Genomic DNA, 20911 nt, shown 5'->3' on the forward strand with positions numbered 1-20911 from the left:
ATGGATCCTTAGAAAGAATATCAGAGTTCAAGATAGGGTAAAATGTGGTCATGTTGAGCCCTTGATTCTGCTGTAGTTCTTAGGAAGCATATCCTGCTGTGAGTGTAGGTAGGCAAGCAGAGCTATCGTTAGCAGGAGTGCCAGATTAGACAAGACATCTGCGTTTTCTGTCTGTCAAATTGACCAGACCTTGAGTTCATGTTCCTTATACCATTTCTTTCAATCAGAAATATTTTTTGTTTAAATTGTCAAAACATGGCATTCTACGTTCAAACCATTACCAGCAGTTTTACTAAAAAGAATACATTTGTGTTTACAATAGGTTTATTTCCTGCCATTACCAAACTTGAAAATTCTGCACTTTCCACTAAAGTGCTTCTCAGCTTTTGGTCATGTCTGTTCAGGACATCCTCTAGGCCTTCCATTGCTACCACACCAGTAAAGTTCATACAGCAGAGAGATTGCCTAAAAGCTGCCTCTCCAGAGGCATCTAAGAGAAGCCACAGCACCGTATGTGGCAAAATGAAGCAGCTTGCTTAGGAAAGCGGGTCCCTAACTTTTGAAACAGTGAACTACCCTCAATGCTTGAACTTTTTTACAGATCACATGTGTAACTCCAAATACCAGCTGCAAACTATCTGCCATGGCCTCACGACTACTAGTTTGGGAACCTTTGGCCAAGGACATCAATAAATTTGGCAGTGACATAAGAATTTTATTTTTCAGTAAATCTTAATGCCAAACAATAAGGTCTGGGCTGTGCAGAATTATTGTCTTAGTATAAATATTAGGTTACTGATGTTGTGGTTCAACTTGTAACATTGATTTGGTTTTTTACAGTTTATTTCCTTTTCATTACAGATAAAAGCTGTATTAGTGGAAATAACTGTAGCAATATAGTTGTGTTCAGTTTAAGGATGATACACTGCTTAAATTTTGCTGAGGGTGGGAGTAACAGTGCAAATAGAGAACTGGCATGGCATGGGAATGCCAACCGGTTTCTAAATCATTACCTTCTTTGTCATCAGCTTGCTAGCTCTGTGTTGAAAAGACCCAGTAGGCAAAGACAGTGAAGTCAGCCTTCTGGTCACTGGGAGGAAGCTGCAAACCTTTAATGTTTAAATTCAACCAGTAGTTTCTCTCTCCACTAGCCCCACAGTCCAGGAAACAGGAATTGTGGGATTAATCAGTTATGTCAGCAATTCTCTTCTTCATGTGGAAAGGACGGTAAAGCACCTGGCACCTCTCTCTGCAGTCTGATGCTACCAGCAGGGGAGGAAGTTGTGGTGGAGAGTCACTGCAAAAATTGTTCTCAGATGCATGTGCATATCTTAGACTTACCCATCGACATTAAGATGTACAGGGCACCTGTACACAGAGCTAAGAGCTCTGAAACCCCTCTGGCAGACATTTAACTGAGCGACTTTCAGTCCTTGCACTGTATCAAAAGCACCTAGTTAAACATGATAAAAGAACTGTTGATCTAGGACTGAAATGATGAGCTATAAGAAGAGGCAGTGTAGTGTGCTTTATCACAGAAAAGATATTTACTTTTAAAAACTTGCCAGCTTAAGCTGAGTAAGATAAATAAGGCATTTACAGGTGAAGGAGCCTTAGTTTAAGGAAGACAAAAGGCAGGACATTAATAGATGTACTAAACAGCCGACAAATTAATCTTTAATTTATAAAAGTGCTGTGTACCTGAACATTATCACTGACTTGGCTGGCCTGAGAGAAACTCTGAGCAACTGAAGCATATCACGGAGAAGTAACCCTAAAAGATTCATATAAGGAGATACTCTAAAAATCACAGCTTAGGCAATTTAGCACGTCTTTTGCCAGGTGATCATATGGCACTGAATGCGTTCTTGAAATTTCAAGTACATACTTAGAAACTCTATTCAATTGAGGATAAGTGCTTTCTTGGGTAATCCAATACTGAGATACAAGATTAAAAACAAGACTATTCCCGACATTTAAAACTTAACGTTACAAGGCTATATCTGGGTGGGTTTTTCATTTTGGGTTTTTGCAGGTTCCCGTAAAATGGAATTTAAGGGAAGTTCCTGGCATGAATCCTGTTTCGTTTGTCAATATTGCCGGCAACCATTGGGAACAAAACCATTGATCACCAAAGACAATGAGAATTACTGCGTGCCCTGTTTTGAGAAGCAATTTGCTCACCATTGCTACTCTTGCAAAAAGGTAATGAAACATACAATGAAAAAATTGGCCTAATGAGGCAATATTGCTCATGGGGGAAGTGGCTGGATCATGTAAAATGTCTGGTGAACTAAGAGTAAGAGCAGAGTCTTGCTTTTGGCATCTGACACTGAAAGCCAACTGCGACAGTGTCTGCTGTCCCCTCTAGTTAATATTAATCTAAGCCTGATTATATTTGAAATAAACTTATTGACCAAAACGAATACTTTGGGGTTCTTTTGTTGTTGATTGTGATTTTTAACAAAGGTTGAATTTTTCACTGAAAGTTATGTAAAATCCTTCTTTCCTGATAATCTCTGATTTTGCCTTAATAAACATGCATCCCTTTCCAACATTTTGCAGATATATTCATATGCATAATAAGCCACCTAAGCTAAGCAAAGCATTCACGGTCTTGCCTGTTTTTTTCTTGAAATATATCAGGCAATAATCAGACTAAGTAATATTCAATTATGATAATACTAGTCAAGAGTCCCACTGTTTCAATACATGATGCTTCCCCTCTAGGTACCAGAAAGCTTGATTTCAAATTACTTTTTCTTTTTTCCCCCAAATACAAATAAATCAATTCATCCCTCCCTCAATTTCTCGTGTTTTAGAATTGTCTCTGGCTGATGAAAACACTCAAAGTATCACACTATTCTAGTGTGATACTGCTCTCTAGGGAAATGTTTTAATCTGCTTTTTACGGTAGAATTTAACTTAATTTTTAGTACCTTTATCACTCTGGAAGCAAGCATGATTTTTTTTTTTCACTTCATCAAATAAGTTATAATTTCTGTAGTTACTTAACATTTATCTGTAAACCTCTACCTCTAACAAAAGCTTTTAATTTAAGAAAAATCTGCTGCCTGTTTTTTCTTCAGTAGTTAAACTTTAGAAAGTACTTTTATATATTCCCATGTCTCTACATCTAGCCTCTAATTTGCATTAAATGATCACATGGCAGATACAGTATTTCTGCTCTATGTTTATTAGAGGCATTGAGGTTAGCAGCACTTATGTGAAATAATCAGGATTTGCTTCTTAAAAATTCTAGGGATGCAAAGAGGGGCCCTACATAATAGCTAAAACAATTTTACTACTTAAGCTTGCATCAGTTCCCATAAATAAAAATTGAGACCAAAGAGATTAAATTGCCAAACTGGAGTCTTGAATTTTGTGCCAGAGATATTGAGATTTTAATGGAAAAGCAAATGAGAGTTAGTAGTAGCCCAATACTGGAATGCTAAGGGGATCAGGAACTACTTAATTTTTTTAATTGCCTGACATCACCTAGTATTATTCTTTATTTCCCTGAAACTGTATTCCCCAGGGAAATTTGATGGTGCCACTATTTTTACTTAATAAGTTTCTCCAACTTTTTCTCCTCCTTTTCTAACTGTATTCATCCATTTGTTCATTGTCGTGCATGTGACTTGACTGTAGAAACACTATCTTACAGTTCACCTTTATCTCTGCAGAAATTTCTCTGTACAGTCTCTCACAGCTTCTGTGAAACCAGCTCTTTACCACACAAATGGAAGCGATAGAGCAACTGGAAATTTCCCTCTTCAGAAATAACCAGTAGAGAGCTATGAGTTGCAGGGAATGAGAAGTTTGATGACACTGATAAACACCATTTTTTCTTCTGACAGTGTAGATCTCCTTTCTATCTCACTTCTGCTTCTTTACTGTCTTTCTTCCTACTTAAAATACTGTTTCAGTGGTGAGCAGCAAAATGCCAGTTCCAGTTGGACATTAGCCATAATTTCAGCATGGATTTTCTCATCCACTGTCCATCACTGAGAATTTGTCTTCTGAGAGCATGCCTGATGCTAAGCTTTTTTCCACATGTATAGTAGAAAAAAATTCATAAGAAACTAACCTGTTTATTACAAACCATGAGGTTATCCTGTGAGAGAAAATTGAGAATAATAAACCAATGGCATGTTCAGCTCAACTGCAGTTAGTCGGTTTGATATTCCAGATGAAAAACAGTTGATGTGACCACACTCTCTTCTCTTGTGCATATGGGAAGAGAGGGAACAAGTGGAAGGACTTGTGAAGGATTAGATAATCCTTCAGGGTTCACACCTTCGTTTCATTGCTCTGTCCTTGTTTGTCAATGCATTAGGTAATAACTTCTGGGGGAGTGACCTACGATGACCAGCCTTGGCATAAAGAATGCTTTGTGTGTGCTGGGTGTACAACCCAGCTGTCTGGACAAAGGTTTATTTCCAAAGATGAGTATCCATACTGTGTAGACTGTTTCAGCAAATTGTATGCCAAGAAGTGTGCTGCTTGCAAGAAACCGATTACAGGTGAGTCTCATCTTACAAAGGGGACTAGACACTGGTGAGTCATCAGTCTCCTCTCAAAGCAGACCTTTACTTTAGAAAACAGCATTAAAAATAGTCCCATCATAATGAAAGACTGAAGGAGTTAACTACTAGAGAGACACTCTCTCCATCACATGTAACGTATCTTGTTAGGACATGCTGATCACATGTGTTCCCTAACTGCTGAGGAGTTGTTTTTATGTGCCAAAATGTTCCTCCACTGTTGATTTAGTACTTTCTGCACTATAATTCATGCTTAAGAATAAAGGAAAAGGCACTTTTTGGCTCTTCCCATGACAGTACACACAAGTCCCTTGTGTCTGTAATTTCTTCAGCTTTGTTTTTAAATGCAAATGTGATCAAACTGGACACGAATTAACTGCCTGCTGGTAAGGCACACCTGTCCAATTAGAAAGCTTGCCAAATGCAACAAAGCTCTATTGCATGCATCCTTGTGTACTTAGATGATTTATAATTAGACATATATGTCATTAGTCTATGATAGCTGAAGTTTTCCGAGAGCATTTGCTGGTGTTCTGCATTGTAATTCTATTATGTGTGGACTCAACTGTTGAAAAGTACTGCCTGATTGTTACAGGTGCATGCTGCATGTGTAAGTGGACAAAGAAAATTATGAATACCCAATCAAATGGGCATGGTTTTACCAAAGAACACAAAACAAATCAAAACACTCCAAAACAAACAAAAAAAAACCCCAACAATACTTTATTTCAAATACTCATGCTAGGAACTCCATGATCTGGTAATTTCCAAAAGACTCCATCTTGAAGAAACTTAGGTGGAAACAATTAAGTTTCACTCAGCATTCTATAGAAACTATATGTATCAACACATTGCAAACAATTTTCATGAGAGTTTGTTGGAAAGATCAGCAACCCTGAATGGACATTCTGATAAACCCATTCTGTTCAGAGTTCATAACCGGATATGAAAATAAGCTAGTGACTTGTGGCTTTGCTTAAAATATTTCTCACTGTATTTAATGATAAAGTTTTTTTCAATTCAGCCAACAAAAGACATTTCAGACTATGGATTTCTATTCATTTGTTTGTTTGCTATATGAATGACGACCTGATCACACATTAGAAAACAATCTGTCGTGTTTCTGAACTATGTCCAGAAATACTGGATTCACACCTTCTTTCTCATAATCTCTTTCAGCTCTCGGAGGTGCCAAATTTATCTCATTTGAAGAGCGCCAGTGGCATGGGGAGTGCTTTAAATGCGCAAAATGCTCTGTCTCGCTGGTGGGCCAGGGATTCCTCACTCGGCAGGATGATGTCCTTTGTCATGAATGTGGCTCTGCTTTATAGTTCTGTGGAGAGCTCTACAGCTGCATTATTCTCACTCTGTAACGATGTACTTCATTACTCTGCAGTAAGAAAACCATATAAAAGGTATAACAGTTATTTAGTCATTCAAGTAACTTTCCAACAGCAGTTTAATTCTATCATAGCTCTCAACTGCTTATAAAAGAAATTTAAACAACCCCATACTGGTTAAGAAAATAATGCAGAAAAGATTTGTATGTATTTTAAATCTAACTGCAGTGTGTTTCTCCTTGTAACACAGTGCACTCTGCTGTTAGAAGCTTAAAAATTTACATTTTTGTCTCCCATGAACCAAGGCAGATGATTGTGAAAAGTCTATATGGCATATGACTAATGATGAGGCATCAGCACTGTTTCACAGATGCAGACGTTGGTGTGGAAAGCTGGGCATGTGCATTTTTCTATTGGAGCATAATATTGATGAGGACAACTTGTAAATATCAACTCCCTCCATACTTTGGGCAAAAAAGCTGCTGACAAACCAGGCAGAAAGTGGGAGGAGGGAGTACTTTTACACAGAGGGCCACCGAGTCAGAGAGGCCCATTCCAGGGCCAGATAAAAGGAAAAAGGGTGATTTTCCTCTCCTTACTGAGATTGCTCCTCAGAAACAGTCTTTAGTTACCAAAAAAACTTTGTGACAGGTCCTTTCCCCAAATTGGTTAATTGTACTTAATTTTTCAGGCATGACCACTTTAGAACATAAATAAACCCATATTTTGAACTACTGTAAGAGGTAAGGATTGGCCAAGATTGGATAGTGCTGATGTACACTTTCCCATAGCTAATTTGCCTTAAGACTCCTGTCTCCTTTGTCCTCACTAGACCTTCAAATACATGCATAAAGTATATATTTTTATTAGTAGACACAAGAGCCAACTCATACTTGTCCCTTTAACCTTGTACTTTTCCTCCCCTGAAAACCTGTTTGCCAGCAATCAAAGCACTGTTAATGGTCTTAGCATTTACACCCTGCTAGGTCTTTTATTCACAGTCTATCCCTTTTCATGTAAATGCCTGCTTGTCTACAGTAGGCTATAAGCTCTTCAGAACCACTATCCAAATCATTTTGCCATGTGCCACATGCATTTGCCAATATTATGTCAAGAATTGGTAATATTGCAAGCTAGGCAGTCCCGGTTTGTAGCACAAGGTGTTAGTTTCTAGGTGGCTGGCTTTGAGAAGGTTATATCTGCTTGCTGAGCTTCAGCACTCAAGTGTCTATTATTAAAGGTGATCTAGAGCTGAGTTACAAGCACTTCTCTTCTTCCTTCTTCCATACTGTAAGTTACAGTGGCCTGATTCACATTTCAGTGTCTGTACTGGGCCGTTGTGAACGGTGCAGTGATATGAAGAATGTCAGATCCTGCACTGCTCAGCGCTATGTAGTCTTCATCTCGCAGGTCTTTAAGTCATACATTATCCTTTAGACTCTGACCTTAAGTGCATAGAGTTATTTGGTTGACTTCAGTGGGCTTTATTCATACTGAAGACAGCCATTACTTTAGGTAGAAAAGTAGGGAGAAAAAAAAAAGATAAGAAAAAAAAAAGAATATGTGTGCATAGCTAAGCCAGAGCTGAACTGCAGTGGCATAAAATCAATATGGATAATGACTGACCGACAAGTACATAGCGGTCTGTTTTCCAGTCAATAAAATATTGATCTTTTGCTCTATGTGGTGTTCATTTTTGGTTTTCAGTTTCTTCTTTCATGGCAGCTTTTATTGCAGTCTAGAGTTTGATTACTTTATGCCTTTTCATTTTATCCCATCTGCTTCCTATTCTATTTTCACATTTCACATGGCTGATGCAGGTTTTTGATAAGACTTGGATTCCAATAAATAGAAATATGTTTCATTGCCTTAAATATATGTATACACACACATATAGCAGTTCACAGTTATATATGATGCTCTAAAAATGAGTTATCAGAAATTAGCGCATTAGTCAATGTTAATTGTCTTAAATTTTTAAATTAAAATTATGAATCACCAGATGCAGGCTTGTCTGTGGGGTGTACCTTTTGTTTGTGTTATGTGAAATAACATTCAGCAAATTGCAAGAATGTGGTTTGGGCCCTTTATTCAGTCTTGTCTGAGCAATCTTCCAGCTTAATTACAAACTGACGTAAGAATTACAAGGCAGTCCTAAGACATGACAGAGTCACAGGTCAGACACTGATGATGATAATCCCAATCTTCCAGCCTTAACATTTGGGAAAATGAAATTCTTCTCTGACTCATCAACTAATTATATTTTTAGAAATACCAACTGAATTATTTATTTCTCCTGCAGTAAATACACTACAGTCAAATCTGAAACTGAGCATTTTCACTTCAGAGTAATAATAAGAAATAAATGTGATTGCTATAAACAGTCTGAATAAAAGTTATATTAGATATCAGATTGATATTTCCTAGACTCTATCACCAGCTACCAATGCCTAAACATAAATACAGTAATACTCTTGTGGTGGGTTGACCCTGACTGGACACCAGGTGCCCACCAAAGCCATTCTATCACTCCCCTCCTCAGCTGGACAGGGGAGAGAAAACATAACGAAAGGCTCCTGGGTCAAGATAAGGACAGGGAGAGATCACTCACCAATTACCGTCATGGGCAAAACAGACTTGTGGAAAAATTAGTTTAATTTATTACTAATCAAATCAGAGTAGGGTAATGAGAAATAAAACCAAATCTTAAAAAACACCTCCCCCCCACCGCCCCCCACTCCCCTTCTTCTTCCCAGGCTTAACTTCGCTCCTGATTTTCTCTACCTCCTCACACCCAGCAGTGCAGGGGGACAAGGAGTGGGGATTGCGGTCAGTTCATCACACGTTGTCTCTGCCGCTCCTTCCTCCTCAGGGGCAGGACTGTTCACGCTCTTCCCCTGCTCCAGTGTGGGGTCCCTCCCATGGGAGACAGTCCTCCACAAACTGCTCCAGCGTGGGTCCCTCCCATGGGCTGCAGTCCTTCAGGCACAGACTGCTCCAGCGTGGGTCCCCCACGGGGTCACAAGTCCTGCCAGAAAACCTGCTCCAGCCTGGGCTCCTCTCTCCACGGGGCCACAGGTCCTGCCAGGAGCCTGCTCCAGCACCGGCTTCCCACGGGGTCACAGCCTCCTTCGGGCATCCCCCCAGTCCTCCCCGGGCTGCAGGTGGAGATCTGCTCCCCCGTGGACCTCCCTGGGCTGCAGGGGGACAGCCTGCCTCACTGTGGTCTTCATCACCACGGGCTGCAGGGGAATCTCTGCTCCGGCGCCTGGAGCACCTCCTGCCCTCCTGCACTGACCTGGGGGGCTGCAGGGTTCTTTCTCTCACATGTTCTCACTCCTCTCTCCTGCTGCAGGTTCTATGCCCACTGCAACTTTTTCCCCTTCTTAAATCTGTTCTCCCAGAGGCACTACCACCATCACTGATGGGCTCGGCCTTGGAGCCGGCTAGAATTGGCTCTGTCGGACATGGGGGAAGCTTCCAGCAGCTTCTCACAGAAGCCACCCCTGTAGCCCCCTCAGCTACCAAAACTTTGCCATGCAAACCCAATACAACTCTGCACAGTTTGGGTCACCGATGCTTATGTAGATGAAATCCAACTTGAATAGGTGCAGAGAAGGGCTGCAAGAAGGAACAGGGTGTCTCTGTGGAGGACTGTAGATCATGGAGGGCCTTAGATGTCTACTATAAGCCAAGAGCCAACATTTAGTTCAAGAACAAAGGCAAGTAAACTCCTCAGGACTGGAAATCAGAAATTAGAAGGCTGCTGCTGCTGTTCCTGAGCAGCGATGCTCCAGGAGAGCCTCTTTCCAGAACCACGAGGGGAACAGCTATGTGGTCAGTTTTAAAGTGATGCTTCATGAGTGTGTCAAATGGTGTATATAACGTGATTGCCTGGGATAGCAAAGCACTGGGCAAAATGAACCAGATGGTCAGCTTCAGTCTTTGTTGCTAACATTTGATTTACTGCAGGATGATCAGGGTATAGACTCCAGTGCAATTCAATTTTCTTTAATAAACTTCAGAGGATGGAGGTTTGAGAGATTTATTTTTAAGTCAATTTTTTTTAACATCATGTGCTTTTCTTTAACATTGTACTGTTTTATTTTAAAATATATCTAGTTCTTTCCTGTGGCTTAGCTGCCCAGCTCTGAGGTAATCACCTTCTTTTGTTATGGTCAAGCTCAATTATTCTAAGGTGCAGTGATGTCTCTAATGCCCTAATCACCTGTCCGCTGTACTCATAGTTATCCCAGGAGACTGGGGGGGAGACTGCCATTTGGGACTAACTTCTGAAGAATGAAGTAGATACCCTATTACCTCCCTCAGTGCTTAAGGCTAAACTTTAAATTCTTCAACCTAATTGCCAGAGAACTCCCAGAGATAACATTCTTAGAATACAAAGACAAGCCCTGCAGTATTGTTACCAAGTGACCCTTCTCTACCCATATTTCTGAATGTCACATTTTTCACTCTGAGACAAGTTCATATAGTGAGAGCAAGATATCAGCCTTTTCCCGGACTACTACTTTTAAAATCCAGGCATGTTTTCAGTTGATGGTGTAGCAGGCAACACAGAGCAGCAGTAACACTGGAACCCAGGATCACTTCCCTGCATTTCACAGGAGGAGGCACCTGCTCTAGACTCATGACTTACATCTAGGATGAAACCTAGAAACACCCTCCATTCTTGGTCATCGTCCCCTGGTTTTCTGGAAAGAAAATCTGTGAGTCTAGGCTGGGGAAGAGCTAGAACATAGTCTGGCCATATCAGTGAAGTGGGTGTCACGTCACAGTGTAATTTTTCTGCAGTATCTCAGCACATATAAGTTCAACTGTTTCTTGTACTCTACACGTGGATATCGTCCCAGGCTTTCCTCATGGTAAGAGTAGCCCAGCGTAATCACAGGAGCATTAGGAGGGGAGTGGTAAGGTTTTACAAGGCCTTCTGGACCTGTGGTTTCAAACACTTCACAGGCCCCATCACGAGAGGGGAGGTGCCTGTTTATACCCCACTGACTTGACCAGCCATTTCAGCACCTGGTCAAAGTTTTTATGAATCTCACTTGTTCTAATAGAATGGATGTAGAGCAGTGTATTGTATTTTAGGAAGCCAAGTGAAAACACAGTGACATTTATACAATGACAGATACCAATAGCTGAAGGAAAGTAATGTGAAATGACTGCCTAAGTGGAAGCTGGGAGATCATTTCTGTAAACAAAAAAGTTGGATGGAATTCAAGCCTATAGCCAGAACAAACTTGTTTACCAGTCAAGCAGGAATGCTGCAATAAATCGTCTACATTCTTGTTAACAATACCTCAAAGAAAATGTGTGTGTGTGTGCATGCACGCTTGTTCACCCTCAAATTCCCAAAACTTGAAAGGACTGAGTCACAGGAAACCTGGCAACTTAAACCAAAATACAAAGCAACTAGCATGGTTATAGACTACTATTTCCAAACAGAAGTTTCAGTTCATCATATTCAGAAGTACCAGGTACAAGTACTTTAATATAAAAAGAGGACAGTTAAGACCTTTGGAAGACAGATATGGCTGCACACAGGGTTGTAACACAGGGGTAGTAACCAACTGGCAATACACGGCTGCAGTGGAGGATCTAGAGATACCAGCTTTGGCCTGAATCATTAAGCTTTTATTAGCTTGTTAGGGAGAACTTTTGTCCCATAGTGTCCATTTAAGCATTTTTGTAGACTTTCATCCTGCATTTTTCACCCAAGTCCTTACTGGGGCTCCTTGAAGATGAGGCCAGGCAGGAGAATCTCTACAGCACAGTCACAAAGACATGCACAATGGCTAGCGACTATAGCGCATAAGAACCTGGATTTTCTCAGTGAAAACTAATTCAGTGTCAGAAGAACAACCATTGTACAGCATTACATCCAAGCTAATAAACCTTGTCTCTGTCTTCGATATAATTCAATATCTGGTTTTATCAACTTGTGCCTCTACTGTACATTTTTACTGTCCTCTTGAGTAAGATATTCAAGACTGTAGGTGCTCACCTGATTCACTGCAGATTTTTTTTAGCACTGACTGAATTACTCAGTTACTGCATACAAGAAGCTGCACTACCACCACATCTCTGAAAAATGGGAGCCACGAGCCCCTTTCATGCATAGTCTGTGTAAGGCTTTGAGAACGAATCTCATTAAAGCAACAAAGAAACACTTAGCTCCTGCCTGTAGCCTGGGCACAGATAGGAAGGTGACCACCAAAATACTCAGACAAGATCACTTACAGAAGAAGCAAAGGAGCATGGCCTCAGAGGTTTGAGGAACTGAGTCAAGCAGAAAACTACCTAGCAAAATCAAGAAACAATTGAGTAAGTTTTTGGGGTTTCAGATGTTTCATTCCGGTATCTCAGAGCTCTCCCAAGTTACTTGTTAGCTCTTGCCCAACACCTCACGTCCTAATCGTCCTCAGGTCCATTCCCTTAATTTCCACTTGTGACCAGGAAAGCAGTTCTCTGCAAAAGGACCTCGGTCTGGCACAACGGCCAACCCTCAGGAATATCCTGGGTGACATTAAATAGAGGATTGGACCAGATGGAGGTAATGAAATCCAAACAGCCTCAGATAGTTGCTCACATTTGAACCCCAGTGCTCAGCTTGGAGTACTTTTATAGCAAAGACGTACCTCAGGTAGCCATATCCACATTGTTTCTGGATGAAGATCCTCATTGGACCATCTCTGTCTTCACCTTAGACTTTGGATTAGCTTTTGCTAGACTAATTATCAAATAAATAAATAAATAAAATCTCTTCCATCTGAGCACAGCTTTCCTGGATTTAAAAAAAAAAAACAAAAAAAACCCCAAAAAAACCAAAACCAAAAAACACCACAGTGCAAAATAATATAAACAGTTTATCCAGTTCTGCTGAATTACATTTTTTGTTGTTCTTGTTTCCCAAAGGAAAAAAAAAAAGGACTACTTATTTCTTGAGAACAAGCTCCTTACTTATAAAAAAAGCAAATCAAGCCCTTAGTCAAACATTTTCATTGGAAGGACAGCAATCTGAGTAGAAATTTCTGGCTATGAAAGCAGATGGCCATAAAAGGCTGCTAATATGAGGAATAGGACTTACCTCAAATAATAGAAAAATTGATAACAAGTCTGTAACAGAAGTGGTAGCCTAGAATGTACTTTGTGAGCCTGTGACTGAGGACCAAGCTCAGGACACCAGTCTCCTGTTGGGGGCCAGTCTGTTCTCATACGGCCTTGGAGAAGTGACAAGTTGGGTGACCCTAACGTCACATTCCAATGTTTTTAAACATTTGGATTTCTTTAACCTTTAACTCTGGAATTTCCTGGCTTTCTCACAATAGCCATCTTATTCCTTGTTAGCGTGATTCTTTTTTAATTGCTACAAAATCCTTATTGTAATCTTAACTTATTGGAAAGTAAATCCACCCTGACTCATTTTGGGGGGTGGAATATCTGTTATTGGTTACCGAGATCTTCTATTTAAATGCTTTGAGCTGAGTTCTGTGCCAAACTTTCTCAGGCCAGCTCCTGCTTTCCTCTTCCCCTTTTTCCTTTTCATCCCCAGAAGATTTCAGTCAAAACCATCTTACATTTCACAAAACAAAACACAGGAAAAAATAAAATGTTTGCCCTATACTAAAGAACCCTGAACCTTTTCTTTGAGGAGTTTAGGTGCTTCACGTGATTTTGGCTCAGGAACCTAATTGACAACAAAAAGGAAAACTTTCTCTCATGGAGATGTCTCCTTGCCATCCCCACAAAAATCCACTTGTCCCAATCACATCTCTTCTGCATTAAAGAACTGCAGACACATTTCCCACAGGGCAAATGTGAGGTCCGGATACTACGTGCTCAGTGACAACCACTTGTAAGCATTTTAGGTTGGGTACGTGTTTCAGTTCCTCAGCTGTAAAACAGAGATAACTCCACATCTTGGAGGAATCAAGTTAGATAATTGTGAAAATTGATCCATCTAAAGCGCTGCCATAGCAGACTGCTGGTGACCAACCTGACGAGGCCAACCTCTGAGTAAAGCTCCCAATTCTGTCTTCAGAATAGCTTTCAGCATGGAGCCGCATAGCGAGCAGTGCTGAGTCCCAAATGTGGGGCAGTGCTCACTGTGAGAGCACGATCCACGCTGCACGAATGATGGGGAAGGGGTTCCCTGGGAAAATAATCATTATGGGCTGTTTTGCTTAAAGTCTGTCCTACGCAGGAGAGGTAAGGGTGCCGCAGAGGCAGCTCTAATTCCAGTGTTTCCTCACTGGGATCAGAGACAAGCTCTGAAAAGTCTAACCCAAATTAGCCAGGATTAGTCACTTTTATTTTCGTTTAATATTTTTGGTAACCCGCCAAAGCCCACAAGGCTTTTCAAAAGAGGGCTTTAGCGGGATTTCTGCCCTCTGCCCATGCCAAGGAGGGAGCAGAGGGCTGGCGGTCGTGCCCGAGCAGCCCTTCCTGACAGCCCCCATTACACGGCACGGCACGGCACGGCACGGCACGGCACGGCGGCCTCCTGGCGTGCGGCCACCTCGGTGCAAACCTGACACCGACCACAAAACCTCATAAAACCTTACAGTCACACGAATCCGATCAAGTTTCCCTCACTTCTGAGGCAGGGATCTGCCCCGTGGACTCAGGCTCGCTATACGTTTAGAGTGCGCTGCCTCGGAAATGCAGTGATACTAATTTCTGGATTTATTAACGCTCGTCTGCTCCTTCTGTTGACGTGCCGCTGTCAGGCACAGAGATGGGAGGTGCACTGGACTCGGCTGCCCTTCCCCCTAAGCGACCCCCACTGATTTCCACAGAGCTGTTTCTGGAGGACAGATATTTCCCATCAGAAAGCAACCGCAGGGCTGTTGACTACAGAGAAAAGACTCAGTCAGAACATAAGGCTGTGATACTGCTCTTTATGGGCACCTAATTGGTTCTCATTACTGAAATTAAAGTCATTCTGTGACGAAAAGCAATGGCGAAGGGTGGAAATTCAGCTGCAACTACGGTCTAATAGTTAAACAAGAGTAACTTAGACCTGCCACAATTATTAAAGAGGAATTTAGGCTTAACAGGACTCCTGCCTTGCTTCCCTTTTGCCTGGAGGCTTAGGCAGTCTGCTGCATTCCTGGTACAGAAATAATTGCTGTTGTTTCATGGTAGGAAGGAAGCAAAGTCACATCCCTGTTCTGCCCTTCACACTTACTGGCTTACAGTGGGAGCATTCAGCAAGCTGGAGTTTGCACTCTGTACCAAACAGAACTCGCACCAAGGGAAGGTAGCTGCTAGGCACCTTACTGTCTTACACCTCTTTTTTACTGCCTAAAACAAGAATATAGCATCTAGCAGAACAGCACATGCTTTTCTTTCAAGCATGATATCCAACAGACAGTTGGTGCAATGGTAAAGACTGCTAAATAGTCTGCCATCTGCAATGGATGTGATGAAAAACCATACCCCAGACACCAATGTTTGTTTCTAGCCACCTTATCTAGGTTTACAAACTCTGTGTTGCACTACCTAAATTGCAAGGACCTCACTGTCCCAAGGAATCACAATAGGCTTCCTTTTACGAGGCACAGAGAGGCTGCATGATGAAAAATCAGGATTCACAGCGGCCATTGGACTGAGTGGCAGAGTGTTTCAATTATCCAAAATTAAATATGGCTGGAAGGTTGCTGGAAGGTTATAGGCTAAGTCACACCATTCATTTCCAATTTATTAATGGCAAGAAAGGAACATGTCTTTCTCTGGGATTCAAAGCTGTGAAAGCTCTACCAAGATACTTAAGCACTCTACCAACTACTTCAAGCAAATACAGTCTTGACAGAAAGATATTTGTGCATTACCACACTTCCAGACATGAGAGCTCAGCAGTGAGCGTGGTTACCAGGAATGTGAAAAGCCTGGTGTCAACTCTCTTTATCCAATTTGGATTAAGGATTTAAACTTCCTCAAGAAAGTGTCCTATCCTGAGCACTGGTTATTTGTCCCTTCTGGAATCAAGTGCCACATTTCTTGCTGAAGAAATTTTCATATTACATAGTATATTTAAAAATTCATTGGTTCAAACATGTGAGAAGACCTCTATCATACATAGTCATGTTGCTCAGCTGGGAAATCTGGAGGATCCACTTCCAGCTGCAGCAGATGACAACAGTCACCGTGTGACTATATCAACCAGACCCAAGAGTCAGACACAGATTTGTTGGAATGTAGCTTTTCCAGAGGAAAGGCTGCTTCTGCAGACATTCATACAATAGGGGAAGGGCATTGTTAGCTTCTCTCCCCTCAAGACTGCACTATGGACATCATGGTACAGATTCAGCTGAAAGATCCCCTCCAAAAACAATGTAGAACCGGTTTTAGCATGGTGGTACACAGTCAAAGTTATTAATCAGTAATATTGGCTGTAATATTCTGAGCAATTCACATTATTTTCTCAGAACAGTAAACACGGGAAGCAAGAAATTTAGTTTATTCATAGATATTATAATAACATTATAATTTCAAACACTGGCCCTGATGGGAACCGTCTCTCTCCTGAGGACCAATAGAGAAGTGGGTTTGCAGAGATGCTGCTGGACACCCAGAGGCTGGGACAATGACAAGCCAGGGGGCGGTGGGTCCCTTGATAGGCGTGGAAGTTTGTTGTGGTCTACCTCTGATCAAACGACCAGAGATCTCCTTTTGCACCATGTTCCCATAGGCACTCTCGAGGTGACAATTCATACATTTTATCAGGCAAGGGGGAAACCTTTCAAACATACCTACTTTCTGCTTCTCGTTCTATATGGCCAGATGGGAATTTTAAAATTACATAGAATAGAAACAGTCAAGAATAACTCTCAATCCATCTGTTCCGGGAGGAGCTGCTGGGTTAAGAAGGATTACTTTTACTGTGTTGTATGATTGGATAAAATAGAAATAGACTGTCCTTAACAATACCCCTGGTGGGTACTAAGGTACATATACTGTATGAAAACTTCCCAAATACAAGGGTATGGTGTAAGCAACGAAAGAAGGGTGTATTAGCAGAAAAATAAACCCAGTAAGAACTAACAGGATGAGTCAGAAAATAAATAGGTCTGTTGTAGCTAGCTCCAGCTTCATTTATCAGAATAATCTTTGTAAGTACCAAACCAAAAGCATATATGTAATTCCTCTGAATATCAAATATTAAACATGCAGACCATGTTCTAAGAGTGACAAGCATAGTAACAGAAAGGTGAAAGGGAGCAAATGAAATATAGGAAAATAACAGTAATGCATCAATCAGTATTAACAGCAAAACTTCCTTATATTAAAATGATGTAGCAGTTTAGTCATGGAAAGATGATGTTAAATCTAAAGACTTGCCACATGAATCAGTCAGGTATTAAAAGGACTAATCTTTGGCCAGGAAAAAACGAAATAAATATCAAAAAAGCAAAGTCCTTTATCCTATATAAATATCCTATATTTCATTTTATTGTCTATTGTATTGTCACAACAGCCCCTGGGTGACAAGTTAATGCAATAAAGTGCTGTACCAATTTTAAATGCATTTTTCCCTATAAATCATTGATATATTTTCAGCATACTTAATATTTGCATCACTTAGGCCACATATAGTAGAGTTTGTGTGGATGCCTATCATTATAATCCAGCCTAGCTAAGATTATTTTCACTTGATGAAAACATTTTGTGTTACCACACAGATTTCCTTATCTTGTTAACTGGAGAGATAGGTAACTGTGTGTGCGCATTTATTTCTCACACGTCCCATAGCCTTCATAAACGAAGAAGGGAGTTTTCTTTGTTCCAGTGGATCTACGGAAAGCAAGTCCTTCACGTTTTTTTAGTCCTGTGCCCAGCAGAAATAGGACAAAATTTTAAAGAGGATTTGGCTACCCTACCTTGCGGCCACACTCACAGTTACAAACTCAGTCCTCAATGATGTGGAAAAAGTCAGGAGAGTTGGTTTTGAACCCGCACAATTTAGAAGAACTGGCTTCTTTGTTCACATACAGAAGATCTCAGCCAGACAGCAATGAGCCTGTCTTACCTCACGACACGCAAGTATGGCTCGTCAGGATGCAAGCAGTTTGCACAGCTTCTCTGCAGTTTTACAGCACACAGAGAAGCGTGAAAGTTAGCAGGACAGCTAAGCGAGCAAGACTAATTTTAACCCACCAGGTCGCAATCCATCCTCTACTGTGTTCAAATGAGTCTATGATAACTGATCTACCACTGAAGCTACAGGCGCAGCCTGTCACGCAGTGTGCGACAGCCGCATGAGATGGCTCAGAGACGAGCACACCCACCTCGACCTGGTCACACAAAGCTCGCACAGCAGCCCGCCGCTGTCCTGCACATCAAGCTGGTGCTGAACAAGCCTTCCAGAGTGCATTCTCCAGTGAACTCAAAAACCTGTTTTGTCAGGTCACGGAAGAGAGGTGGCAGCTCTGACAGGTTTAATGGAAAACCAGAGCAAGTGGCTTTTACGCTCTTCGCATCAGCCCTCAGGAATGACCAGAAACTCACCTTTCAGCATGACAAAGCAGAAATGCAGGTCATTTGCCATTATCCTTTACAAAGTCAAAACTCACTAAAGAAAGCTGTTGAAAGGATGATCTATTAGAGTTCGTTAAACATCACCTGCAGCACAGCCGTTTTCTCTCCTACCACAGGAATCTGGTGTTCAGTCAGGTCAGCTATGGTACCTCTCACAAAGGGCTCTTCATAGAGCCCATCACTTACATCCAGACGACTGCAGCTAACTCTCATTAAGTTCATCAATAAGTTCATCAGAAAACATGTGCCACTTCTTGGAAACAAGAAGTATTCAATGTGACACACTTTTGCCATTTCTACATTTCTGGGGTTGAAAGTCATCTCTCTTGAAACGTTGCTGCTTAGTGTTGGTACATGTTACTTGACGGACAGCCTGTCAGAGAAAGTCTATCACCCCAAGAGCACCTATAATCTCAGGACATTGCTAGTTACCTGAAGGTTTACTGCATGACATTGTGTGAAGGAGAAAAACAACAATATTTTTCTCATTTCCCTACCAATTGTCATGCAAGCCAATAATTCATCATAGATACCAATATCACTTGGCAAGTAACATTCACTATCTCTAGTGCCAAAATCAAATATAAAACCATCCTGAGCCAGGCACTCCTGCTTTGCATGGAGGTAAGCTCCTGCTAATACTGACTAGGAGTACATCTCCTCTTTGAGACTGAACCCTTACTGACAGTCTGCCAGCACACCTAAGCTCTGCTTGTGTGTTCTGCTTGGGCAGGAAAAAATACAGTTTGAGGCTGTCCTCACGAGCTGCAGACTTGTGGCCATGTCATGACGACCACTCAAGGTCAAGGGAAGTCTACATTAGGCCTGTCAGTACTGTCTAGCTGGCCTGGGCTTGTTTTTGAAGATCATCAGGAGCAAATGCTCATGAATCAGTTTAACATCTGGGACGGGAGAGAGAATGCTCTATTAGGACCATCACAAGAGAGAAGAGGGAGGCTTTTCTGACAATGATGCATTTAGAATTGGAGTTATGTTCATAAACACAATTCTTTAACTGGGCTTTTCCTTTTTTTTCATATCTGAGACATTAGGCTTTTATTTTTAAATTCCAGAAGCACAAATCTTTATTTGATATTTGGCAGGTTTTCAGTACAGCACTTCACAGGGCTTTGGAAACATAAACCACATTTTAAAGGTACAGAATAGCAGCTAAATAAATTGATTGACATATTCATAGTCATGGGCAGTTGGGAAGAGGAGGGAAATGGGCATGTAGCTGCAATTCTTTACTCTATGGTCAAACAGAAGTCGTACCTTCATAAAAACCTCAGCAAGCAACATAAACAAAAACAAAACCTTTAGAAGCACAGTAGGAATAAGACAAAACAGAAAAATACAGTTCTTTTAACCGTGTAGACACATTTTGAGACACTTACTAGAACTGGTATTGCTTAACTTTGCTAATGACCTAGGTAACAGGAGAGAATGTACCCCCAGCGCGCTGTGGACCATACCATAATTGTAGGGAGTAGTAGCTCATATGCCAGAGGGCTGAGTTGCTATTCAGAGAGCCTGTATGGGCTGGAGAAATGGGCCGACAGCAACTTCGTGAAATTTAGCAATGGGAAATGCGGAATAGGCCAGAACAACCCCAGGCACCACTACAGGTTGGAGTCCAGACTGTGGCTGTGTAGAAAAAGACCTGGGGGTCCTGGTGGACAACAAGCTGGACATGAGCCAGGGAAGGAGGCCAAGCACATCTTGGCCTGCACTAGGAAGACTATTACTAGCAGGTCAAGGATGTGATGTTTTCTCTCTCTTCAGCACTGGTGATACTGCATCCAGAGTACTGTGTCCAGTTTTGGACTTCCCAGTGCAGGAGAGACCTTGCTAACCTGGGGCGAGTTCAGAGGGCCACCAAGTCAGGAGCTGGAGCGCTTGTGCTGTGAGGAGAGGCTGGGGGAGCTGGGCTTGTTCAGCCTGGCGAAGGGACAGCCAGGAGAGCTCTCCGCTGCCCACGACCACCTAAAGGGAGGGTGTACAGGAGACGGGGACGGACTCGGAGTGCACAGTGACAGGATCAGAGCCAGTGGGCGTGTTGCCATGACAGAGACTCAGGGTCCGTGTAGGAATTTTGTTAGTTTGCTTGTTTACCATCAGGGTGGTCAATCCCCAGCACAGGCTTCCCCCGAGAGGCTGTGGAGCCTCCATCCCTGCAGGTGCTCAGAGCTCACCTGGACATGGCCCTGAGCAACCCAATCTACCCGGCCCCGCTCTGAGCAGGGTGTTGGACTGGACAACTTCTGGAGAGCCTTCCAACCAGCAGAGCCTCCGCGTCTGTGAACAATCGTATGATCCTCACAGCACCCCTCGGAGGGAAAGGGCTGTGTACGTCATACCACAGGGGCTGAGGGAAACCACATGAAACACAATGGCGATGTATTTGTTACCGACAATTTCATGGCTGTTCTGAAGCAGTCACAAACGTGCAATTAATTAATT

The 20911-nt window shown here is 41.8% G+C and overlaps 1 protein-coding gene and 1 long non-coding RNA gene across 4 annotated transcripts in view; one reads left to right on the forward strand and one right to left on the reverse strand.

Annotated features, from left to right (window-relative positions):
- FHL5 (four and a half LIM domains 5) overlaps positions 1–7569 on the forward strand; it is a 27318-nt gene extending 19749 nt beyond the window's left edge. For all 3 annotated transcript variants that reach the window (XM_075046641.1, XM_075046642.1, XM_075046643.1), the window contains 3 exons: positions 2036–2205; positions 4340–4526; positions 5727–7569. In XM_075046641.1, the coding sequence (XP_074902742.1) occupies positions 2036–2205; positions 4340–4526; positions 5727–5878 (509 nt within the window). In that variant the 3' untranslated portion in view covers positions 5879–7569. The remainder of the gene's footprint in view (positions 1–2035; positions 2206–4339; positions 4527–5726) is intronic.
- Positions 5806–20911, reverse strand: part of LOC142039755 (uncharacterized) — a 26559-nt gene continuing 11453 nt past the window's right edge. Inside the window, exon 3 of the long non-coding RNA XR_012653051.1 lies at positions 5806–5937. This is a non-coding gene — a long non-coding RNA (uncharacterized LOC142039755). The remainder of the gene's footprint in view (positions 5938–20911) is intronic.

The sequence above is a fragment of the Buteo buteo genome, chromosome 15 (genome assembly GCF_964188355.1).
Source record: "Buteo buteo chromosome 15, bButBut1.hap1.1, whole genome shotgun sequence".
NCBI lineage: Eukaryota > Metazoa > Chordata > Aves > Accipitriformes > Accipitridae > Buteo > Buteo buteo.